Source organism: Neopsephotus bourkii, unplaced genomic scaffold (genome assembly GCF_033783945.1).
Source record: "Neopsephotus bourkii isolate Nb327-2 ecotype Australia unplaced genomic scaffold, CSIRO-AGI_Nbou_v1 NB_1630, whole genome shotgun sequence".
In the NCBI taxonomy this organism is placed as follows: Eukaryota; Metazoa; Chordata; class Aves; order Psittaciformes; family Psittacidae; genus Neopsephotus; species Neopsephotus bourkii.
In genome coordinates this window covers 8,258,375-8,284,596 of record NW_026902105.1, presented here as the reverse complement: position 1 = coordinate 8,284,596, position 26,222 = coordinate 8,258,375, and the positions used below count along the sequence as shown (strand labels likewise).

Below are 26,222 nucleotides of genomic sequence, written 5' to 3'. Positions count from 1 at the left end.
TAATTATTTTTCCCCTTAGTTTTAAAAAAATATTTTAAAAGAATCATTCTAAGTGAATTATTTCTGCCAGACCATTATCTTCTGAAATTATAATAAAACCTGTAATTCACTGCCTCTAATGGCAGTGTTTTTTCAGGCTTTAAAGTCTTCTTTTTAGTTAAGTTCAGTTTCAGTGTGCTGTTTGTTTTTTTTTTTTTTTTTACTTGTAAAATTCCAGTTTTCAGCATAGTCTAAAAACCTGTTTGACAAAATTTTTCTGAAAAGTTGATGTATTCATATAGTTCAGAATGCTTTAAGAAGTGCCAGCTTTGTTTTCTGTTATATATCTTGAATAATTCTATAGGGTTTTTTGCTTTTTTTCTTTTTCTTTCTCTTTCTCTTTTTTTCTTTTTTTTTTTTTTTTTTCTTTTTCTGTGGTAGATATGGTCCGGAAAAAGAACCCCCCTCTAAGAAACGTTGCTAGTGAAGGTGAGGCACAGACCCTTGAGTCTACAGGTACAGAAAGTGAAGAGTCTGGAAGGAAAAAAGACTTTTCTGCAGAGCAGATGCAAGAAAACACTGACCAGGGTGATGCAGCAGAGTTAAATAACAAGGAGGAACTTTGCATGCATGTCCAAGAGCCATCTTCCAGCATTAAAAAGGACTTGAAAAGCTCAGTGCTGAGTGAAAAGGCTGGCTTCAATTATGAAAGCCACAATAAGGGAGGAAATGTTCCATCCTTCCCTCATGATGAGGTGACAGACAGAAATATGCTGGCTTTCTCATCTCCAGCTGTTGGGGGAATCTGTGAGGCCTTGAAGTCTCCTCAAAAATCAGATGCAGATGACACCCAAGATGTGGTCTGTACCCCATCAGGAGATGCAGCGGAGACAAATGAGGAGCATCAGATGTCGCCAAAAGCTTCAGATGAAACAACGCAAGTGCAAAGTGGTCAAACTGATGGCCAAGGCTCAAGCCCTGTCCCCATGGCCTCAAAAAACCCACAAGTGCCTTCAGATGGGGGTTTAAGGCTGAACAAATCCAAACCAGATTTGTTGGTAAATGATAACCCAGATACGGCACCTCTGTCTCCTGAGCTTCAGGACTTCAAGTGTAACATCTGTGGATACGGTTACTATGGGAACGACCCCACAGATCTCATCAAACACTTCCGCAAGTACCACCTAGGACTGCACAACCGCACCAGGCAGGATGCTGAGCTTGACACTAAAATTTTGGCTCTCCACAACATGGTGCAGTTCAGCCACTCCAAAGACTTCCAGAAAGTCAACCGCACTGTGCTTTCAGGGGTGCTGCAGGACATCAATTCACAGAGGCCTGTCTTATTAAATGGGACTTACGATGTGCAGGTTTGTATTTTCCCAGCCTCTCCACTTCTGCTGACTGCTTTACCAACTGCAAAGTCAGTTATTTGCAAAGCCTCTCCTACCTATGTGATTCTATTTCATAGAACTTGCTTAAGCCTTAAGAACATTTTTGGTCTATTTTAATGAGGCTTTCTGCAGGTGTGCTGAGCATCTTGTACTGCAGAAGAGTACTTGTTTTTTTGACCAGTGGTGTTTCTGTGTATGATTTAGTTGTTGTGGTAATCAGTAGCAAAAGATCTTATTCAGCAAACAGTCAGATTGCTGAATTGCTAATCATACTTGAAGGATTTGCTGCCATGGAAAGAAAAGAGCAAATAATAATGAAAAATAACAACCAGATAGACAAAAGACAGCAGCTGGAAATTAAAAATGTAATCCTAAATTATCAGCTGCCGGGAGTCAAGATTTGGCTTATTGATTCTTTATTAAGATAACATAAATGGCAAGTCTTGGCAACTCTGAGGTTGTCTAGTGCCAGAAAAACAAGATACACAATGGGTATTTAAAACATTTAAAAAAGTAACAGTAATCCATGCTGTGCTTCATGTTAGTGACCTTGCAAGGAACGGACTGTTGCCTCAGTCATTTTCTGATTTAGCAGGAGCCAGGGAAAGAACTACAGATACTGCTGTAGCAAAAAGAATAAAAACTAATTTTTCCACGAAAGAGTGGACTCAAAATCTTTTTCATGGAGTCTCTGTTAGTTGCCTATCAGCCAATATTTAATTAGTTGGGAAAAAAAGTGATGCTACTTTAAAAAATCCTCTCATGAGAGAGCTGAGAGATATGGTAAGATAGCTCAATATTCTATAATAAAAATTATCATATTTTAAGAAAAAAACAACAAAATAACAAAGTTTTCATACAAACCAAATTCAAATGTATGTTTTCATACCTGATGTCTCAATTGGTGGTGATCACCAGACAAAACTTGAGAGTATGCTAAGATAAAAAGGCAGAAAGTGAAAAATATTAAGTAATGCTTGCTGAGACTGCAGCTATAGGAAAAAAAAAAAATCAAAGTGGATTAAGGTGGCTAACATCTAACCTCAAGTAAGAAGCTGAAACCAGAACACAAGTCAGGAATTTGTACCTTTTTAAGTGATTTAAACTTCTCCTCCTTTTTCAGAAATTCTACCACTTCTTTATGGAGCAGCAAATCAAACTAAGGTTGCTACTATGCTAAAAGCTGCAATCTTTGAACTGCTGTCTTATTAAAAGATCATTGCACTGTCTCTTGTGTCAGACACTCTCTCCTGTCAAACTGTGATTAGAAAGCAAATACATGATTTAGTTAAAAGAGGTTAGAAATGAATAATGTCAGAATGTGAAATGATGGTTTATAATTAGCACATACTATGATGTTAATACCTGGATTTCCTGCTATAGTTTCAGTTTGCTAACTCCAGGGACAGGATCTGAGAGCAACTGATCCATGCTGTCAGGAAGACATTCAAACTGGAACAGCTCAGGCATACCGTATAGAGGAATTTGAGTTTCTAAACACACTTTCATTTCCTCCAAACAATTGTTTCGTTAGGTCCTTAGTTATTTATAGGAAAGTTTATGCTTGATTAGGGTGAGCTGGACACTTTTCCTATGCACTGCTTTCAGAAATAAAACAGATGTGTGAGCTATCTCAGTTTGAACTGATAGAAGGAGAAATAAAACAGCTGAACCTAGACTATACTTGTCTACTAAACCCTGGCAGCAAGATACTGCAGGGGAGACAAAAAGTGGTAGGAAACAGCCCATAGACAATCTACTTAGGATGAGTCTTTTCTCAGATGAAAAACATTTTCCAAAATAGAACAGACAGCCTATACAATGTTGGCAATTTATTTTAAATTAAAAAAAAAAAGTTGGATCTGGAAACTTGATTTTTAAGAGTGCTAATTTTCCCTGCCCGATTTAGGAAGAGAAGATAAAATAAGCTTTTGTGGCAAATGCCATACTTCATCACTTGCACATGCACCAGATGTTGATACAAAGCATGTCAGAAGATAAGTAACTGATTAATATTTTTATGCTTTCTCCTCCCCCACTCCTGATACAGAGCAGCTTTGTGGGATTCATAAACACAGCAAAAGAACATTTGAAAATCCCCTTTGCACCCACACATGTTTATATTTCTACTACGTCCATTTTGGAGGGGAGTTTTCTCAGGCATGTGAACGGCTGGTGTCTCCTGCCACAATGAGGGGTTATATTGATTGGAGCTCTGGTTAAAACTGATTCGGTCAGACTCCTGTGTAACATGGAGAGGGAACTGAACCTGAATAATTGGTTCATCTAAACAACATTATTTTGTATAGGTACTGGGCAAAAGGAAAATAATCCCTTTGTAATTAACTTGAAATAGTAGTGGACTGGGCTTAAGGTCTGATTTATTGATCCCCTTGCACTTAACAAACTGTTCTGTTGTAGCTGGGGTGGAAGTTATCGGTGGATTTATGGTCTCAGGCCAGGGAGCGGTGTGCAGAAGCCAGAGGATGAAGATAACTGACTTTGATCTGTCTCACAGTGGTCAGCCAAAGACAAAGGCATATGAAGATTTGTGCTACTGAGGGATGCTACTGAGCCCCATAGTTTGCATTCATAACAAAACCAAACAAAAAAGCAATAGAAAAATATCTGAGTGCAGAAAAACCCAGTGTCTTCTATCTGCAGACAGGTAGGGATCTAGTCCCTTTGCCAAGGGCGTGGAAGCAAATCAAATGCATTTTTGCACTTATACCACAAAAGTGAAGTCTGTCTGAGAAATCTTAACACCCCCTCCCCCTGAAAACAGTCCCTCACCCCCCAACCCTAACCCCAGCTTTTAGGTTGGGGTTTTTTTGGGTTGTTTGGATTTTTTTTTAGTGTTGGGTTTATTTATTTTATTTATTTGTATTGCAGTCATCAAAACAGCAGGGATACACTTTTGGCTTTCCATCCAGGTACACAAAAGTGGGGACTGTGTTTTGTAGTATGCAAAAAGGATTTGGCTGGGAACTTTGTAAATAATCCAAGCTTTCTGGCCTTACTGCTGGTTAGATTTTTCTTGATTTGAGTATTTAATCCAGCAACATTCCTTTGCGTTCTTTGAAAATGTTGTTCTGAAAATTTCCGTACACTTTGTTCCCATGCTCTTCCTTAGAGGCTTTTGGTTCATAAGTTACAATAAATTCCATTGAATTTGGTAAAATCACTGAGCCGTTTCTGGAAGATTAACTTCCTTGCCAGTATAGATTTCAGAAAGCATTTGCTAGCACATCTCTGAATTCCCAAAGAATGTTTTAATCAACTTTATTGCTTTTATCAGAATAATATTTGAAGTGAGTTCAATGGATCAGCTTCTGCTGGTGCCCCTCATTACTTTTTCTTCACGTTTGATTGATCCATCTCTATATTCAGCTTTGTCTTGTTGGATATTTTAGCCTCTGCATGGCTTTGTGGATGTGCCTGTAACAGAAGACTTTAGACTAGGTCTAAAGACTTCACTTAAAGTAAACCTCAGGTGACTAAGTTAACAGCCACGATGCTGAATTGCTTTGCTGCTCTATGATTAAGTCTCCTGTGTTTGATCTAATGACTCTTTAATGCATACAGAAAGGTCTGGAGACAGGCAGGTTGCTAGCAAATAGGCAGGAGACTTTTTTCCATCCCATTTTTTTTTTTTTTTTATAATAGAGGGTGTTGTGACAGCTTCAACAAAAAGGCTGGAGAATGCTGTCTTTCATATATCAGCTTATAGCTAAGGGGTAGGACATTGTCCAGTGAGGGGGAAGAAGTGGGCTTGAATCCCCTTTGACAGAGCAAGGAAAGGAGCCTACTTTTCCTGTTTCCTGAACAAGTGTTCAAGCCATTAGGCTATTGTACAAAAGGGAGCGTGACCCTACTTCCTGAGACACTGTAAAAGAAAACAGTGTCCCTCAAAGAAAGGACAGAAACATCTGCGTTCAGGTGAGGGTTTCAGATGGCACATCCCAAGGGAGAAGGGTATTCATGCAGCCGTGAATAAAGACATACTGCAGCGCTCAGCAGTTCTTATGGTTGACTCTAGCCAGCTTCACATTATGTATGCTGCCTTTGAGGAGCTTCCTGCTCAGCATGGTCCTGCTTCTGGAGCTTGTTGTTGCAGACCTATCTCTTCTTATGTTCAGCCATTAAAGAAATTCAGACTCCTGTCTAAAAGTACTAAAAAGTGTGTTTTGGTTTTTTTTTATCCAGCCCTCTCATTTTGATTGTTTCATGGTTTTAGATAATCAACTGCCATAAAAGATAAGAAGACAAATTTCTGAAAAAGCCATGGGCTGATAAAACCCATCCAGGTTTCTTGTTTGTATTTCAGTGAGATTGGGAAAAAAAAGAGGCAAAAAAGAAAGTATTACATTGTCTGATTGCCCCATAGACTAGTACAAGATCGGCAGCAGATTTTTTCTTCTGTGGTTCTAGGCATCTCATATTATGAGAGTTGTCTTGTACCACTCACCCTAATCTTTGTCACATCTGAATATGGGTAACAACTTTTGCAGGATTTGCACAGCAACAAACACTTCTGGAAGTCAGCTGCCAGGCTGTTCAGGGCCCTGGAAAGTGGCAGAAGTGCCCATGCAGATGGAGTGTGTAAAGCTCATCCATTTGTCTCCTTTATAAATCACTTGGGATCTTCATGTGCCTACAGAATGTTAACATGTGTGGTTTTTTTAGTGATCTGGATTTCAATCTATCAAATCTGGCGGCTCTTCTGTTCTCATGTTGGAAGTGTGGGACTAGTATAAAGTCTGGTCTAACTAAGATTCAGCTGAGTGAGAATCAGTGGTTTTATTAATAGCTTCTGCTTTTTATCCTCCACTCATATTAGCAGTTTGATTGAACATTAAGCTGTGAAGGTAAGACTAAAAAATCTGTAGGGGCTCACAGGGGTGCAGATTTAATTAACATTCCTTCTCATATTAAAGGTTTTCCTTTACATTTTTGGTGGTTTTGGCAAAGAGACTCTTACAGATACAGTGAGAATTTCAACTGGAGGCATAAACAAGTACAGCATCTACATTTGTATTAGTAATAAATCAAACCTTAAAGTTCAACTTTGTCATCAAGTGGGCTTCCTACAAGGTGACATGGATACATGAGTAGTGAACGCAAGCAAATGAAAACATGTAAATGAATGAATCTGATTTTCCTTATATCTTAGACAAATGGACACAAATTTTATATTATTGGATTTATTGACTTTAGCTCAGTTGTCCATAAACCAGGAATTAGATCTAAATAAACTGTGTTCTGACCTCTTGAACTAGATTATACCATGCTAGATCTTGAAGGGTTCTGGAACAGACCTTTGATGAAGGTGGCCCAGAAGGTCCATTTCATCTGTCAGCCATGTTTGAGGACTGTTCCTGGGGACTTCTCTGCTTGACGCAGTCAAACTATTTTGGGTGTTGCACCCATCTATGTTCATACCTGTTCATTTTGATTCTCACTTCTGGGTCATGATCAGGCTTTGAGACTCTATTGCACACTGAGAGAGTCACACCTCATGAGAGTCAGTCATCTTTTTTAAACCACAGGCATGAAAAAGAAATGGTAGGTGAAGAAATGGGTGGTGGTAAAACGTGTGTATATACATTAATATGCATATGCTTGTGTGTGTGTCTGTATACATATATGTGTTTCTTTTTCTCACGTACAGGCATCTAAATGATATATTGCCTATAGCTGATAAGTAAGGGTTTATATTGTTATATGTAGTAGAAGTTTTTAATATAATTTCTGGGGAGACATTAGCAAGTTTACTATTCAGAATGATATGCAGTGGTTTACAGCAGCTGCTTAGCTGTTAAATAGTAAGTGCCTGGGAACATTCACTTGCTCTGTGACAGAAATGAGTTATTTTAGTCTTCTTTCAATAAGAAGTAGTCTACCCTCATTTTAGAGCATTCAGATGGGCAGTTTCTGTGGAACAGCTGAGGTAATGTATATTCACAGCCTTCAAGGCAAAGTTGTTTATGTGTTAATATTCCTCGTCTTTATGCCAGTGATATCTGGTAGTCTTTGAAGAGACTTTAATGAAGAAAGTTGGTGAGACTAGTAATAGTCACAGATATATTTGAAGATATAAACTGCTAAGCTAGCCCACAGAAATGATGAGAGGCTCAAAAAATAAAGTTGCTTGGGAAAAAGGAAAGCAGCTAGGTATTCTTTGGGTGTAAATCAGTACAAGTTTGACCTCAAAGCCTGTGAGGTTGTTTGAGTTTACAGTAGCCAAGGAACTGTCTGGTAATTTTATATTTATATAGAGAGAATAGAAGCAATTGTGCTTCTTTTAGGTGCTAGGTATTAGTCTACTGGGATTAGCTAGCAAATAAAAGTCTTGATTTTGTGTTCCTTACTTTTGTTGGTTTTGCATATCTGGTCTCCTGACCTTAATTTAAATCCTTTATTGTTCTGTCACTGTCTTTGTTTTAAAAATACATTTTAAATTCTCATGTCAAAACCAGTACTGGCTTCAGTGATAACAGAATAAATCTTGAGAAGAATAATCTCATCTCGAATGAATGTGGCCCTATAGTTTGCTTTCTTATTTTGGTAAGTATGAATAGCCTAGAAAGCCAGGAGTTTTCCTCAAGTCTTTGTGTCATTTGTGCAATATAGTCTGTCTACCTATAAGTCAGTCACAGTGTGGTAAATCGTTTTAAGATTATACTCTGCAGATTCTCCTAGTTTTACATGCAGAAAGAGAGAGTAGGGAGTTCTCCATAGTGGAGGTTAGAGAACTGGGTGGTGTTACACAAACTTGCATGAAAGCCAGGAATCTGTTCTGGCCTGCAAAACATGAAGAACTTCATAAATGTGGGATGGTTAAAATGTTCTGGATGCTATATTGCACAAAGCAAATGAATAAACAAGAGCATTAGAAAATATTTTAGGATTAGAAGATTAAGAGTAATTGGCAAAGGCAGACTGGATGGCTCAGGAGGTTGGTAAGGGATCTGGAGCCTTTCACCTCCTGATTAGCCAAAGATGTAACCCAGATAATCAGAAAAAGGCAGTTTTGTTAATGTTTGATGTTCCAATGCAGATGGTTGGTCTAGTTTCTAATCAGGAGTGGCAGAAGCAGCCAGGGGTCAAAGACAGCTTTAACTCTGTGCATGTAAGACTTGTGGTTGAATCTCCTACATGGATATAGGCCACTACTTTCTGCAGGTAGAATGTTTTTCATGAAATGTGTGATTACAGGAGCTGGCAGACTTTGTCTTACTTCGTAATTTTTTTCATTTTCTGTAAATAGTATTTGTAAACTGCTTTGGTGTAATCAAATTTAGGACTGAATTTTGAAAAGGGGTGGGAGAATAGAGTAGGGTAGCATTTGGATTGAGAACAGATTAAATACCAAAGGCAGATTTTAAAAAACACTGAAATTACCTCTCCTTGCCCAAGTCCATCTACTCGATGAAATCATTGTTTTTGGTCTGACTAATTAAGGTAATGCAGACATATCTGTTAGATGCATATAGTGCAATTACACAGCTTTGTTGAAGTACTTGCCAACATGCTTTAGAAAGTACATCTTGGAACATTGTCAGTTATCGTGCTATCTTTTCTTTCTGGCTATTTTTGGAAACTTGTGTGGTGTATGAGGAGATAGTTTAGTTGTATCAACACATGAACTTCAATCTTTGGGTAAATTCTCTCCCAGTCTTCTAGATTTTGATAATTTCCTCCATTAATGAATGAGTTTAATGTTTTAGAGTTTTGAGTTTCAGGGAGTCTTACTATGAAATGCACTTCAGTTTAATCCTAGACTGAGACATGGCTTTGAAGAGCAATTTTTGAAGAATATCAGTGCAACCATCTCAAGCACAGTAGTGGTGAATCCATTCTAATTGTTGTCTTCCTCTATACAGAATAATAATAGCAGCTATATTGCTGTAACTGCAGTGTTGCAAGAGTGATAATCCCAAGGTCTCACAAGCAAATGACAGTGAAGAACTAAATCAGGGTTCCACATTCCAGACAAACATCTTGAATATTAGGTTCCCCTTAAAAAGCGAATGATGGAGATTAGTTTTCTTCTGTGCTTATTGAGTGAACTGTAGCTCTATAAGTGCCCTTACATTTCTAGTGCAAGCTGTACTTGTACTTGTGACTGCTGCTGATTTTGTCAGCTGGCACTTTGGACTCTACTGCTGTAAAAGAATTGCAGAATTTTAGCATTCCTTTTGTTTAGTTTCCTCTTTACGTTGGGAAGGGTTGCCTACTTAAGAAAACAGAACTCTGCGAGGGCAAAGCAGGGACTAGGAAATAGGGGAATAAATACAAGAAACTTCTGATACACACAGAAATGTGGATATTTATTTCTAGGGTATATATGTATTTCCCACCTTCCTTTTCTCCTTCTCTTTCTCCTTTATTTTTAATTTTTCTGGGGAAAGTCAGAAAGAGCAGTAGGTTAAGGACAATTACATATCCGGTGAAGGATTTTAGTTGCCCGTACAGAGATACAATATGTAACTGAAAAATCTGGAAGTCAAGCCAAGACTTGAACATTTGTGTGCTTGAATCCCAACAGTTCTGCAGATGTGTAGGCTTCTTCCAAATTTGGCTGGCTGAAAGCTGAAACAGCTTCAGTTTATACTGTCACTTCAAGTACTTCTCGAAATCTCTTTGCATGGAAGCCACTTTCTTCAGTTCTCTTTACCTGATGACTCCAAGGAGGCTTTCAGTAGGTTATGCTGTGTGTGAAGAACAGCTTTTGAATGTAGTAACATCAAGGCAGCGCTGTGTTACTTTCAGGTACATGCTTCCCTACCAGGACACATTGTTTTGAACTGTGACAGGGTAGTCAGGGAAATGCCAACCCAATAACTGGTAATCAGTTACTGTCCAGTGCTGTAAAGGTTGTGTGTGCTCCCTGTTACAAAAGGTTAACACAGATAGTGTGAGAACACTTAGTTCTATTTTATCCTCTTATGATGCAGAGAAGGATGTATTAGCATGGGACACAAACTTGCTATGCAGGCCACTAAGCAGGATTAGCGCAAGTTACAGAAATAATGTGATTTACAGTCCATTGAACAAAATGTGAGTACTAGTATGGTTTTCCAGTGGTCAGAAATAAAAGTAATTAGCAATGAGCAGCAGCTGAGATTATTGTCACTCACAGTTCCTAACTGCTGTCTACAGAGTATCTGCAAAATATGTCTGTTATCTGTAGGCTGAGAGTAATGGGTGTATTTACTCATTACAGCCACTTAAGGTAAAGCGCTTTGGCCAGTTTTCTGTGCATGCATAGAACAAACATAAGTATCTAATTAAATGAGCAAAACCAGATCACCTTGCAACTTATATAATCGCACAGCAAGCTGCTGTTATTTTCTGTTTACCATAATTCTATCAGTGCTTTCTTTAAGTTGTCTTTCAACACCATTGAGACTTTGAACGTTGAAGTAATGCAGCAGATGGAGACCTGAAGTGCCAGATACTGGAGGGCAGGCCCAAATCCCACTGTTGTCGGTGGATCAGGCTTTGCATGCCTTTGTCTCCAGTTTTTGCTTGCCATAAAGTGAATAGTATGAAGTATCTTATTAATATAAGATACTTCTTATATAAGAAGATATATTAAAATATTTCTTTTCCAAAGAACCTTTTCAAAACTGAATTCATAACGTGATACCAGTACTTGGAGCCCCAGTTTAAGTGAAAATGTTATTACAGCTAAGTCCTAGCTATTTGGCTGCCCAACTCGCCATTGCCTAATGAGATATGTTTCCTAAACAAACAGAAAGCAATTTTCAGTTTATTTAAGGAAAAGGTTTAGCCAGTGCTTGGCACTGGAATGTATGATATGGAGTGATTTAGCAAAGGAGTAGGTAGGTGTCTATGGATTTCAGATGTAAAGAGGAATTAGCTTCTGGGTGCCATGTAGTTTACTGTTCAGGAAAAGAAGAGTGCAATGATAACATTTTTTTCAGGCAATTCTGTCTTTGGCCTTCAAACCAGTTGTATAGGAGCAGCAAATCTCCCCCTGATGTCACGGGCAGGTGTGGTGCACTTGAGGGAAGGGCAGGCCTGCCTGCTATGAGAGCACAGGGTTTAATAACATAAGCTCTGGAAGCCTTGTTTCCTTCCTGCAGACCATTTTGCTCAGAGATCATGAGAGCTGTTAAATAGACCTACCTTTTTTTTTCCCTCAGTGATGTCATGGACTTGGGTGTGGTAGGTTTCTTTGCCACATGCCATTTTTCTACTGTAGTTTTTCCATCCTCATTTTACTAAAATGAGGTCTGTGCATGAGAGGAACAGAAGATTTCCTTGGAGAATGTCTGCACTGAGTAATCTTTAAGAAAACCGCCTTTCATTTCAGACATCAGCCACTATGGCTGTGTTCAAGGCATCGTGGTGGATACTGGATACTCCTGAAGGAGCATTTTTTGTAAGAATTGGTCTGAACTTGTTATTTCAGATTTAATTTTTGTTTGCTCCTATTTAGAAAGCAATTCTTTTGGACTGTTAAGTCTGAATATGGTTAAAACATGTAATTGTGTTGAAAGAAAAAGGCAGGGCCTGTTCTTTAGGCTGGTATAGACTCCCAGCAAAGTCTTCTGTCAAAGGGATATGGGAACTGATTATTGTATCTTCTATCAATGATTTAGTGATCTAGTGAAGGAAGGAGTAGATGTATTGGAGAATTGTGTATGTGTGCCTCAGTTTCCCCAAATGTATTATTCATATGGATTATATATCCATCTATGTGAAACTTTTCAAGATCTTCAGGTATAATGCTAAATATGTATATGTGTATACGTATGATATCTTGTTACATAAGTACAATTGGAAATGGTGGTGGTGGTTAATGAAAGAGGCTTATGAATTAATTTCTATTTCTCTTTTTTTAATTTATTTCCTTTCTTGCTCTTTAAGTAAATCTATAGTGGAGCTAAAATGATCTTATTCTTTATTCACAGGTTACTTTAGGTGGAACCTTTATTGGAATTGGGCGGAAAACTCCAGATTGCCAAGGCAACACCAAGTACTTCCGCTGCAAATTCTGCAATTTCACGTACATGGGCAACTCCTCCACTGAACTAGAGCAACACTTCTTACAGACTCACCCAAACAAAATGAAAGCAGCCCTTCCCTCCTCTGATTCTGGTAAAGCTTCAGAGAAAAACTCCAATAAATCCAGTCCTACTCTTCGACCTTGTGATTCTGGAGACTTGGGGAAGTGGCAAGACAGAATCACTGTAAAAGCAGGAGATGATACACCAGTTGGATATTCGGTGCCCATCAAGCCAATAGATTCCTCTAGACAAAACGGTACCGATACAACCAGTTACTACTGGTGTAAATTTTGCAGTTTCAGCTGTGAATCGTCCAGCTCATTGAAACTATTAGAACATTACAGCAAACAGCATGGGGGAAGCCAGGCAGGAAGCCTTCACCCAGATCTGAATGATAAGCTTTCTAGGGGATCTGTCATTAACCAGAATGATCTAGCCAAAAATACAGATGGGGAGTTAGTGACAAAGACAGAAAAGGGTGCGAGTGTGGCAAAAAAGAAAGACTTGACTAGCAAAGGAGCAGAGGACAGCATGGTGACAAGCTACAACTGTCAGTTCTGTGATTTTAGGTACTCAAAGAGCCATGGCCCAGATGTAATAGTGGTGGGCCCACTTCTCCGTCACTATCAGCAGCTACACAACATTCATAAATGTACCATTAAGCACTGTCAGTTCTGTCCCCGAGGCCTCTGCAGCCCAGAAAAGCACCTTGGAGAAATTACTTACCCATTTGCTTGCAGAAAAAGTAATTGTTCCCACTGTGCTCTCTTGCTTTTGCACCTGTCTCCAGGGGTGACAGGAAGCTCTAGAGTCAAACACCAGTGCCATCAGTGCTCATTCTCCACTCCCGACGTGGACGTTCTCCTGCTCCACTATGAGAATGCACATGAAGCCCAAGCATCTGATGTCAAACCAGAAACAAATACCCTGCCAGGGGCAGAGGGGCCGCTGATGCTCAAGGAGAACAAAGAACACTCATGTACCAAATGTGACTTTACCACCCAGGTGGAAGAAGAGATTTCCCGACACTACAGGTACAGTAAGTTTCAAATGATTAATTATGGGAACCCAAACAAACAGTCCTTCCTTAGTTCCTTAATTAAATGTCACCATTCCCCAAACATTTGAGGAAACTGGAAATCAAAATATGAATGTGTATAGATACAAATCTTTACAACCAGAGCCCAGTCCAACATCCACTTTGTTTTGGAAAACCACCAGCTAAGTCAGTGGATTTAATGATACATTTAAACCTGTGCAAAGAAGAGGGAGATTTGGATTTGTGGGCCGATGCTGAAGTTCCAGCATATTTGAGGTTTGGTCATCTATTTTCCACCCAGAATCTTTTAGGTGCTATTTTAGTTTAGGCTTTTTACAAGAAAGCTGGCATCTTCATTCAGTTGGGGAGCACAAATGGCTTTACTTTCCAAGATAGACTATGAAACCTTTCATGCGCCATAACAGTGCTTTCAATGTACTACCTTTTTGTAGCATTTTCCATTCCCAAATCCAGCAATGCAATAATTAGTTTAAGAGCATTCCACTGCTGTTTTGGTGTTGGTTTCACACTGGGAGCAGACACTCTTTTGTCTGTTGATGTCATCCCCCTAGATCCTTTTGCAGATGCCTATTTTCGTGTTGCTGGTTTACAGTGTCATTCTATTTATTTTAAATGCTAATGTTCCTATTTGGAGGTGGATGCAGCCAGTCTCCTGACTCAGTCTGACACAATGTCATAGTGGCAGCCAACTCCCTGCTAAACTTCTTGGGTCAGTTCCTGGGCTGTTGTAAACTGACAGTCCAGTTTACATCAGAGGAGGAGCTGGCTCTTAAGACTTTGTGAAGAGCAACAGTTATGTGCTGCTGCAAAAGCAATGTTAAATATTAGAAAATCATGCTGAATATGTTAATAGTTAAGGCTAATGCGTCAACAACGGAAAACTCACTATCTAGCTCATCTAAAAGATCTTTGCATGGAAGCCAGCTAGAATGAAGACAAAAGAAGATGCATTTTCAAAGCTACAGCTTTGTTAAAAGCCCGAGAAACTGTGCCACGTTTAATAGATTCCAAGACATCCAAAATTAACAAAGGCAGACTGGGGCATGATACTTTAATAGAGATTAAAGCTGGGGGCATCCAAATGTTGCCCAACAGAGGGCTGCATTGGCAATGTATCAGGAGTCTATTTAAAAAATAAAAAAAAAGAAGGAGCAGATTGCTCATCTTTAATTTGGAGCTGGGGCCCACAGAGGATTCAGGTCCCAGCATGCAGTGCCCCATTTTTGATCCAACTGGGCCTGAGGGATGTTGTGTGGATTAATTAGTTAATGTTTGTAAACTGCTTTGAAGATGAAAAGTGGTATCTAAGTTCCAAGCATTATTATAGCAGCTTTGAGCCATGCTGTAGAACTCCATAGGCAGCACTTTGTCTGCTGCTGGGGCATGGCATGATCTTTTTTTAGTGGTTAAATAACTGGAAGACTGAAATGGCTCCTTGACTGAAAAAAAACACTTTTATTTTGCTGCAGCTGGTAATTTAAGTTTTAACAAGCACGCCTAGTTAAAATCCTTTTTTCCCAAGGAAAGGAGAAGCTATGACTTCCAAAATTAAGTGCCAAGCCTGAGACGGGGTAGCAGTAGCTTCTCCTTTGGAGGGCTCAGCACCCTGCAGCTCTGGCAGTTGTCACAGGGAACCGTGCTTTGGAAAATCAAGAAATACACTTAAACGTTCGAATCTCAACTTGTTTGTCTAAAAATAGGCTATTTTGCTTAAGACGCTGGAATGATGTATTTTGTTAAGCCTTCAGTCAGTGACATTACTGAGTACTCAGGATGTTGTGTAACTAAAAAGATGTACAACACCCCCATAAATGCCTTCCCCCCATTTTAATTTGAATTGATTCTTTTTTACATGTACTGCTGTTTTCCCCCACTGTGAATCTTCATTGAAATCACAGAAGTTCAGTTTGTGGTAGGTGCTCTGTAATGGCAAACACCAGCAGGTTTTATTGCTCTTCTATGCATAACTTAGTTTTCAGTACACTAAAACAAATAGAAAGAAGGCCTTTTGAGGCATTATAAATTCTATTTTTATTATTATTATTATCATAATGCCTTTTTTAATAGAAAATTTGCACATATCTGATATGTATTTTCTTTCCCTTTTTATTTTATGAACTAAAGAATAATTCAGATTTTTGAAAACTAGAACATCTGTAAAATAGTGGTGTTAGGGGGTTATGTGACACACAACCATGCTGAGGTGAAGTGAGCTCGCGTCCTATCTGGTCTTCTCTGTGTCTTCATCCGTTTATCTCAGTAAAGCAGTTATGCCACACGTTACGTATTTCTGATGTATTTAAAATACTATACATGCACATGTGCCTAAACCCTGTCCATTTATATAAGTAGCTGAATGGATTCTAACAGTAAACATAATACTGAGCATCACTGTGGTAGCAGAAAGTGATCTGCTGTTCACATATTTAAGTTTACCCTTGATAATCTGTGAGTATCAGAGCTGGCTTTAGATGCTACTTACATATTTCAGTTCATGTATTTTTTGTCTGCCTTTTTAATTAGTTTTGGTTTTGAGTCATATGCCTGAACAGCATGCTTAATTAATTTATTTATTTTTTTTAAATCTTGTTTTCTTTTGGCTCTACATCTACAGTTTCACCATGTCTGCTAGCTAAAAGTTTTTTTTATGTCCCAATATTATTCCTTTGCAGCCATGTATTTGCAACAGTATTAGAATTTGCAGAAGTGGTTCTTTCCAAGTTTTCTCTCTTCAGAAACATATACTTACACTTCATGCTCATTCAATATTTCTTGACATGATTATTTGAGAGCTGTTCAGTTAAACTTGAAGTTACTGAATCACATTGCACTTGAGTTTACTTGTATTTAAACCTCACTAAAAAGTGCTTACTCAAATAAATCCCCAGAAGGTTTATTTGCCTTCATTTTCTACTATGTCTGTTAGTGCTCATTTTCCATTATACCTCTGAGGAATCAGGTACTCTTCATGTTCATTGCGAAGCTTAGTTTTTCCTTAAAAGTGTCTGGTATTGTGTTGAGCTAAAAATTGCCAACAGTTGTAATTTAGATAAAAATCAAACTGAGTATTTGGGGAAATTTTGTGTGTTGGATCATTTAGGCTAGAGATTGTTTTCTTACTTGCTACAAAAGAATTAATTTTGAATTTATTTATTTTTTTTTTTCCTTCAAAATGAAAGAGGCTTCACCCAGAAGGTCCTGGTTTGGTTTTAATTTTTCTAAAAGAGATGTTAAAATGGCATCTTCTCATTTTTGCAAATATTAGAATTTTTCATGTAATTTGTATTTGTCAAAAAAGACTAACAACAAAGTATTTGGTCAGTGCTAGTAGTAATCAAAAATGCTATGCTGAAAAATGCTCTAAACTGTTAGAACCAAGATACGGTAGTTGATACATTAAGCAACTGCAAAACAGAAAAAGAAAAGAGACTCAAATGAACTGTAAACTTTGAAAATAGTGTAGAGAAGTTTTTATGATAAATTATTTAGAAAATTTAAATGGCAGAGTTTCTCATTTGAAATTAAGTTTCAAGTTAATTTCAAATTAATAATTCCCTGTCTGTAAACATAAATGAGGTAGAGGAATAAAGGGCAAAGGGATACTTGGGGCTCCTGCCTCCCCAGCACTAGGGTTGCGCAAGGCTATTGGAGCTGCCTCCTGCACTGTCAGGCAGCAGAAGCTGGAGCAGGGTCTTAGATGTGCAGATTAGGGAAATGTGGAGCCTTTGGGACATGTACAGAGAAGCCAGCCGAGGGCAAAAGTGTAAATTGAGGCCTACCAGCTCCCTGGTTATCAGCAGAGCAGGAGCCTTCCTTCATTGAACAATAGCAGCAGCTGCGAGGACCTTTTCCATCCTCCTGACACCTTAATTCACTGCTCTGAACTTGTTTGCTCTTGCCAAAGGCTTTTGCTCTCCTTTCATCTCAGCCTTGCTCTCCATTCTGCCCATTCTATCCTTTCAGACCCTCCACTGAATTTTCTTGCTTGCTTTGCTCATTGTCTTTCCTTCTGAATATTTTCTGCTCTCCACAAGCCTGAGAACAGCACCCATCCAAAAGTAACCTTTCCTATAAGCCAGTTTCTGCATGGGAAATACTAGTAATTATATTCATAATGAAATTCAAAACATACAAAAAATGGAAGTGATACAATGGCTTTACCTTCATCCAGAATATTTTCTACGTTCGAGAGCTTAGGAATGTCTTCAGGTAATTTAAACAACAAACAAAAAAATTACTTGGTTTGTAACAGATTTTTGTAATACCTCAGTCTAGTTAGAAGTATGTCAACAAGACTTAATTAACAACCGGCTGGTGTCAGGAGTATCGCGGCCTATTAGAAAGCTCAAGTAAAGAACATTAAATTAATCACCCCCACCCCCCAGTCTAATCTCTCCAACTTCAAGATTTTGTATTGTATAGCACCCAATTGAAGTACATTTCAGTACAAATAAATAATGATAGGATTTTATTAAGTTGTCAGAATGTAACAGTTCAGCAAAGGTTTGGCCTAAATTCCTTGACATTTAATCTTGGGATTGGGCCATAAATGTTTTAATGTCTACGAATAATTAGGTCTTTGATTTATTTTGTAGGGAAAATAGTAATGCTGAGTGACATCAATAGATGGGATGACATTGCCATCTCAATGCCACATTGAAGATAATGCCAGTTTATGGCTTCAACCTGCAGTTGAGTGGTGTATAAGCAAGATCACAAAAGGGCAAATGATGTTTCCTCCTTCATTTACATCGCTTTCTTCCATGCTGAGATTTTCCTCAAACATCTGTCCTTTGATCAGCTGTATACCGATACACTGTATCACACCTGGTTAATTCTGAGTTTCAGATGGTATAACTGTGGTTTAGCTGTGAAGTGTAACTTCCAGGTAATGCATGGGAGTGCTTATTTTGCACTTTGCAAATTGGAATTTTTAAAGTTTTGTTGCTTACCGTCAAGGAGCTTAGTGCACAAATCTAGATGTAACTTGGGCATTTAGAAACGTGGGGTAGGTTTAAATTCTAGTATAAAAAGTAATCAAACATTGCCAACTTGTTTCCTAGATTGCTATCAGGGTGAGGTGAAAACATTCAGAGATTAAAACGTTTTCTTTTTATGCCGTGTTCTGGGAAAGAATAAATTTCCAGCTTTTAGAAGTTCTCTAATAGCTGATGATAGTTCTTATTTTATTATTTGAAGCTGTGACTTACATTGGCTAGTTCCAAGCCTTAACTTACTTTTCAGAGCTTCTGGATAGAATAATATGCAGGACAAACCCATGTGAAATATGAAGATTTATAGTGTTGATGGCAGAGATTACTTTTTAATGCATACTAGGAAAGTGTATGTCCTGAAAACAATGCCTGTTGGATTACTGTCTACCTAAATCAGTCCTCATCTTTTCCACATCACAGTGCCTGTCACAATCTCACAGAAAAATGAAGGAATGTTTGTATGACTCTCTTTGAATCTATTATAAATAAATTAAATGAACAAAACTTTAATTTAATAAAGGTGATATTAGTTGGACCTCAGCCATGTAGTTACAACTGTATCTAATGTTTGGCATTTATTTGTGGCCTCAGAAGTGTGGTATCACTCCTGTGGCGTACATTGCTCCTGATGAAAAACATTTAACCAGAGTGGAAGGAGAGAGTAGAAAGTCAAGTTAGACAGAAAAAGATCAGCTGCTTAGAGGTGTGATATCTGTAGATGAGAGCCAAGTTATGAAAGGGGGTTAGCTATTGAAACAGCCAGGTTAAACAAGAGACACTTAGGGCTAAGTAGCCTCCCAAAGGATTGATAAACTTTCACATGTGGAGAGTGTGTGGTTGAGCCATTTGCCCCAAATGGTGTCTTGTTTAACTTGGCTTTCAAGATAACTAGCCCCTGTCTAACTTGGACTTTCCCAATGGTATCCCATCTTTACAGGGCTGACCCTCTTTATAACTTGGCTTTTTGTATTTATAAAATGGTTTTGATCAGATAGCACTTTCTTTTTTTTTTTTTTGGTTCGGAAGAGAATTAAGCTCGGTTTAGAAAAGAATTAAGTTGCAAGAGAGAATATATTAGTGTCGCATCGAGAGACAAGCTGATTTTAATAAAAAACAATTGTAGAATGAAGAAAAAGGAACACAGCCAGAACAGGATCTTAACCTACAGCTTGCTCTCCCACAAGTACGTTTTGTTGCCATAAGGCTATGTGGAGAATAGCTGACTCTATTTTTTTGTATGACTGAATGAGTCCATCTAGTCCCTTAAAATGAATGTGAATGCGGAAAATGACAAAAAGAAAACTGATATTTCACAAGGGCTAAAAAGCTTGAATCTGAATGTGTCTGCTCTCTGACAAAACTGCAAGAAACTCAGACAATGTAAATAACATATGTTTTGTTTTTCCAGCAAAAGGAAAAAAGGAAGACAAGGGGGTTTAATAAGTTTGGCAAGTTGTCCCTTCTAAGCCTTCATATTCTAAAACGGGACATTTTGTATATCATTCCAGCTCTACAGATGCACCAAGAGCCAAATCCTGCTCTTACTGAAGTCAATGGGAGTTTTGCCATCGACTTCACTGAGACTAAGATTTGGCCTCAAAAGAATTAATTCTAACAATTGGAGTTGTCAGGGCAGTAACAGATTTCTCATACAAGTTTTGTCCTGTGTGGATAGCAAAAGGCTCGTATTTTAGCTTGGCTAGAGATGCTGTTGTGATTCTGAATGCCTGGGGTGTGGATGTGTGAGTGTGCCTGTAGGGAGAAGCCTTTGCAGAGTTTATGTATATTTTGAAGGGCAGGGACGGTATTTTAGGTTGGTACGGCGCCGGGCGCAGTGGGGCCCAGAGCATGATGGAGGGCTCTGACCGCTCCTGTGCTATAAACAATTATTCATAATGGCATTACAGAGCTCATAAACAGTGTTCTGTTCCTATGATAGATACAGTAAATGGGTAACATGTTGTTCTCATGTGGAAACATATGCTTTACATAATTTAGTAATGCAGTACTTTGTATAGGCTTTTGGAATATAAAAACAGGAAGGCACATTATTCCACACTACTCCATTTCTGTATTTGACAGGAAAACACAGTTTGTAGTGACAGAGCCAGCTATTCTGCTTTTTCTTTAGAGCAGCATCTTTTTTTAAAGTTGTGTTGAAATGTCCATGGAGAACAAATCAGTACTGTTTCTTGTGTACAATCTTCTATCCTTTGGTGTATTCTTATCCATAACTAAGTTAAACAGAGCTCCATTCGAAATCATCTTTGTCAACCAAAAGTATATGAAAATGGTGGAAAGCAAAAGACTTTCTTAAAACATTTTAACTTTCAAGCATAGATCTGTGTTACGTGAAGTGTTATTTTTTTTTATGCAAAGACGACTGTCCTCATCTAACTATTTGATTTTGGTTAAAAAAAAGTGTGTTACTTCAGTGTTTCTACCACAATAGAAAGTGAAAAGTGTAAAGGAAGAAACACAAAATCCCAGTGAAAATTATGTGAAGTTTGGAATAATGCAGTGGAGTGTGAATGAATGATAGGAGGCCATTGCAAGTTGTGTGTGTGGGAAAAACAGAAGCACTTTCCCCATTTTGTGTGGGACACCAAAGTAAACCTGCTTGCTTTATTTAAAGAGAATCATAATCTAAGTTTGATTTATTTTCTTCATCTTGGTAGGTAAAACCACTGTGAGAGGCAAGGCCAAGGGGAGACTCTCATGTTAATACACTTCTTGTTTTCTTCCAGGAGAGTACACAACTGCTACAAATGTCGTCAGTGCAGCTTCACAGCTGTTGACACTCAGTCACTACTAGAGCACTTCAACACTGTGCACTGTCAGGAGATGGACGTCACTACAGCCAATGGGGAGGACAGTCATGGTGTTTCGTCTATCAAGGAGGAGCCAAAAATTGACCTCAAGGTCTACAGTCTGATTAATCCAGACCCCAAAATGGGGGAGCCCATATCTGACAGCATAGTGAAGAGGGAAAAAATAGAAGATAAAGAAGTGCTCAAAGAGAAAGGTTGGACTGACAGTCCTAGTGATGATCTTCGCAACGTGACCTGGAGAGGAACAGACGTTTTGAGGGGGAGCCCATCATACACACAGACCAGTCTAGGCTTATTGACCCCAGTGTCCGTTGGCCAAGAGCAGCCAAAGCCTTTAAGGGATAGTCCAAATGTAGAAGCTGCCCATCTTGCGCGGCCCATTTACGGCTTGGCAGTGGAGAGCAAGGGCTTCATGCAGGGCGTGCCAGCCGGAGCATCAGAGAAAGCCGGGCAGCTCACCCAGCCCTTCTCTGGATCCGGGGACAGCAAGGCAAAGGACGAATCCCAGTCCTTATTGCGGGTAGGAAGCTCTCTTTCTTTTCTTCTTCTTGATTTTAATGTTTATGTATGTTCTGTTTAATTAGGCATGCAAATGATTTTTTCAGTTCCAGGGTAATGTGTCTCGGGTTTTTTTTTTTCATGCATAGAGGAAAAAAAAATGTCAAGGAAAAGACTGAAAGATTCAAACTTGTAGAGCTAAACTGGCAAGCAAATGTGCCAAGGTGTTTGCATAAAACAGTGTATATATTGATGCAGTATTAGTGCTTCTGCTTTTACTATTTAGCTCTGACTGAATTTTGTTTAATCATTCCTGCTAACTGTGCAGGTTGATGATGCGTGTGAAGAAGGAAGGTTTAGAACCCCAGAAGGCTGCACATCTGTTACACTAAAACAACTAATCACCTCTTAAATTTTATGGTGGTGTGACAGTTCACACTTAAGCAAGATTTCACATTATTAAATATCTAAGAATATGAAACCTGAGTAAAATACTGATAAAAAGTAACCTTTTTTTTTTTTGGTAAAGCAACGTATTTATGTACCAATTTTGACACTTGTCTGGTTGCCTTGGAAGCAAAAGAAAAAATGAGAAAAGGAAGGAACTTGGGTGATAAAGAGAATATTTGTTACACCAAATAATTCCTCTTCGGTCTTTTCTTAAAGCAAAAGGACCTATGCATAAGGGACTTCCCCTTCCATCAAGGTATGCTTTTCCCACTGTAGAGAAATCTGAGGTTAGAAAAGCTCCAAAATTTTCAGGAGCTGAACAGGGAGACAAATAAGTGCCTTTCTCCTTGAGAATTTTCTCTGCATATTTTCAGGGGCTACTCCCTATCTGAACTTCTACAAACTTGCTATAGGCATGGTCAGTCTGCCTACAAGCCTCACTAGAATGGAAGTGATTATCATCTGTTTTTCTTTGCTGTCTTTTATAAGAATATTTATAACCATAACATCCATTACTGTAAGAGTGAACTACATGTAAGAAGAATACAAAAGGCAAGATAAATGTTTTATTCCATGGTCTGCTAAGATTATACCTATATATAGGTCTCTGTATACATATGTAAATCTTACAATCCCTTTTTGAATTAAGTCAGTGGTCTTAAAAATATTGCAGTTATTTCAATTATAAAGTAATGTGTATGTCATTTAAAGCCTGCATGCAGTTCAGGGGACCACAGTCTTTTGTAACTTCCAGGTTACAAATAGTTGTTGTTGTCCTATTTCAAGTCTAGAGAAGCAGTTATGGTACTACAGGTTCCCTGTTACAAACTTGGACCTGTGCACGCTGTGAATGACAGGATTTTATTTCTGTCGTCCATTTGGAAATAGGTATTATGTATATAATATAATATATGTATATGGATATATGTACATATATCTGAATAGCAGTGGAATTTATGCTGTATATATGATGCTAGTTACAACCAACTTCAATTCTGGTAGTGCTTCTTAGCAGTGCACAGACATATTGGCCATTTATATTATGGATTATCAGAATACAGATTTTATTTTTTTACTGCTAAAGAATGAAAAAGAACAACTAAACAAAATCTGCAGAGGGATGTGATAGTATGCAGATTCAGCTCTATGGAGGTCTAAATTCGGTTGGTAGCTGTAGCCTAAAATCTTAGTAAATAGTAAAATAAGACCATTGTATTATCAGTTATAACCATTGGTGAATACAGGGCACTTTTAAAGAGACTTCATACAAAAGTCTTTGTACAAAATGCATATATATATTTTCAAACCAGTCTTTTTATCATTTTGGAAATACTTTGATCACTTTTGGATATTCAGAAATATGAAGTATCTGAAATTTCAGTGGTTTTATGGAGGAGGGGTGAGGGGGGTGAAGGTCTTATTTTTGTTTATTAATAGTGTATACACATTAGTTCCTTGCATTTTAAAATATGTACAACCCAACTTTTGTAAGATTTGTAAAAGGATTTATTAGTGGATTAGGTCTATGCTGAGTGGTAAAACCTTACTCTTCAAAGAGAAATTATTTTCTGTACATTTTTAGCTGCCTGCTTTTTGAACTCCTTTGTGCCAGGGACTTGTTTGTCTGGGTATTTCTTTAGTTATAATATTTTCATTTTTACTTTTCTTCTTTGAAAATTTGGCAAGTGGCCTTTGTCAGTTTGAAATACTTAAAAAAAGAGACGGAGGGGGAAAGAGGTTAACTTACTTCATCTGGTGAACAGAGTCATTAATCATATATATTTCACTGCTATTGATGGATAGAGGAAAACAGAATTCAAACTTCTTAAAGGTAAGGGGTGATCTGAAGGATAAGAGATGTAGGAGTGTGTTTCTGTAGGTGATATTAATTCACTATTCCCTGGATCTGTAAGAAAGATCATAGAAACCTAACTCTTTTATTTTGTTCTTGATTTAGTTTTTGGTAGACAGTTATGAGATGCAGTACTGAAGCCAGTAAAGAAGACGACAAAATGATGGTCAGCTTGACCTATGGGAGCTTAGTGTTGATATTTTCTGGCATACATATATGTTATACGTATGCCTGAAGCTCACTTGGCCCAGACACAATTAGGAATGATTCAGAAAAGAACTTCCATTCTGAAAAAAGCTCATTTTTGTAATCTTCAGAAATAAAAAAAAAAGACTCTGTATTGTTAAGCAATGTCTCATGATTTTGGTGAAATCTATTTTCTAATGTGGAATAGCTAGTAGAAATAGCTAAATAGCTAATGTGCTAAAAGTTGGTCCTTTCTAAAAGCCAAGCGTTAAATCAATACATACTTCTGGTATCATATAATGAATGCTCATGCAAAATACTGTATCCCAGGATGACTGGTGACTAGGAAACAAGACCTGTAATAAAAATCACTGTGGATACCTATATTTTTTTGCCCCCCAAAGATTGACACAGAGGAAGCCAAAAATTTGGAATTACTCAGAGAATAAACACTGAGGAATGGACTGAAAAAAAAAATCGAAGACATCTCTTTGGTTGTACTGCCTATTTAGTATTTATAAAGTGGTTCTGCTTATTAGAAATGATTTGTAATGATTTCACAGTAGCAGTAGTACCATGTGCTTTTCATTTTTCAGTTCTCGTGATGGGGGCAAGGGAAAAGGCAGATTATGTTCTCACATTTTTTTATATAGATAGAGATTAATACTGCAAGTGGCTTTTCTATATACTGAGTTTATAAGTGATTAGCATTTTAATAAAATATCAAAGACGATATAGATCAACCAGGGAAGAGGTGAATATCTACAGTTGCCCACAGCAATCCCTAATGCCTACAGGGTAACTGTAAACTTTTGGAAATTGCTTGGAGTGTTTTTCAGCTTTGCATGTTGTGTAAACTGTTTATATGCTGCTTTCTTGCATTCCTTCAATGTATGATGGACATGTTCCCTCCCCAGACTCTGTGTTACAGTAGATTATTTGTGGGAGTCATTAGGGTAGGATTTCTTTGGTTTTTAGCAGCTAAAAGACCAAATTGCTTGTGACCTTCCGGGAGCTGGGGATGGTGCAGTGGCGATAGCTTGAACTCTGCATGTGCGCAAGAATACGTATGCAGTGGACGCACCTTTTTCCCCGAGAGTGCTTCCAAGCCGTGTGTATGTAACAGAATCTTTCTCAGGGGCTTGGTACACTTTTTTTGAGTAGCTTTAATTTATTTTTCTTATTAAAATGTTTCCAGCAGCTGTACTTCCAGTGAATTGGTATGTTTTGCAAATGGGAATTACAAAAAATGTACCTCATTGTGGTACAATGTAGACATTATTTCTGCTCTTCCTTAGAGTAGCTGATTTTATAGTTTAAAGATTTGTTGATACTGGAATGTCTATTGAGATGCAAAAATGTTCCTTTTTTTTGGTAGCACATTGGCAGCCAGCAGACTACAGGCCAGGCAGATTGGTTAATGCTTTGACAACGCAGATCTTGGACAGCAGGAGCTTTTTGCTAAACTGCTTTTAAATGAAGTGTCCTGTTTTGGTATGTGTGGCCACTGCAGAACAAAGTTTTCCACAAAATTAGGAATTGCAGCCTGAGCCTTCAGACCTATACACAGACCTAGTTAGTCCACTTAAATGTACTGGTTAGCATCGCTCCCTCACATTGTGGTTTAGCCAATGCGGAATAGCATAGATAGGTGTGCCTACAGTGCTTCATAGACCTGAAGGCAAAAGGGAGATGTATGTGTATTAATCATAATTCATGATTATGGGGGTATTTCTGTAATATCAGAGGGAGAGAGATTGTCAAATTATTGCAGAGATACTGGTGATTTTTATCAAAGGCAGACTCCATGCTGTAACGTTAAATATCTAACTGAAGTTATGTTAGCCTTTGCGGTGGGCTTTTTATATGGAGCAAGGGATAAAGTCATCTCTTCGCTTAAATCAAGCTTATTTTGCACTGTAGCGATGAGACTGTT

The 26,222-nt window shown here is 38.2% G+C and overlaps 1 protein-coding gene across 8 annotated transcripts in view; it reads left to right on the top strand.

The window, feature by feature from the left end:
* The window catches only part of TRPS1 (transcriptional repressor GATA binding 1), a 216,982-nt gene that overhangs the window by 42,134 nt on the left and 148,626 nt on the right, over nucleotides 1–26,222 (top strand). For 7 of the 8 annotated variants that reach the window (XM_061373424.1, XM_061373418.1, XM_061373423.1 and 4 more), the window contains 3 exons: nucleotides 421–1,349; nucleotides 12,320–13,449; nucleotides 21,217–21,820. In XM_061373424.1, coding sequence (XP_061229408.1) covers nucleotides 423–1,349; nucleotides 12,320–13,449; nucleotides 21,217–21,820 — 2,661 coding nt within the window. In that variant the 5' untranslated portion in view covers nucleotides 421–422. The remainder of the gene's footprint in view (nucleotides 1–420; nucleotides 1,350–12,319; nucleotides 13,450–21,216; nucleotides 21,821–26,222) is intronic. The other variant, XM_061373425.1, reaches the window with a different exon arrangement.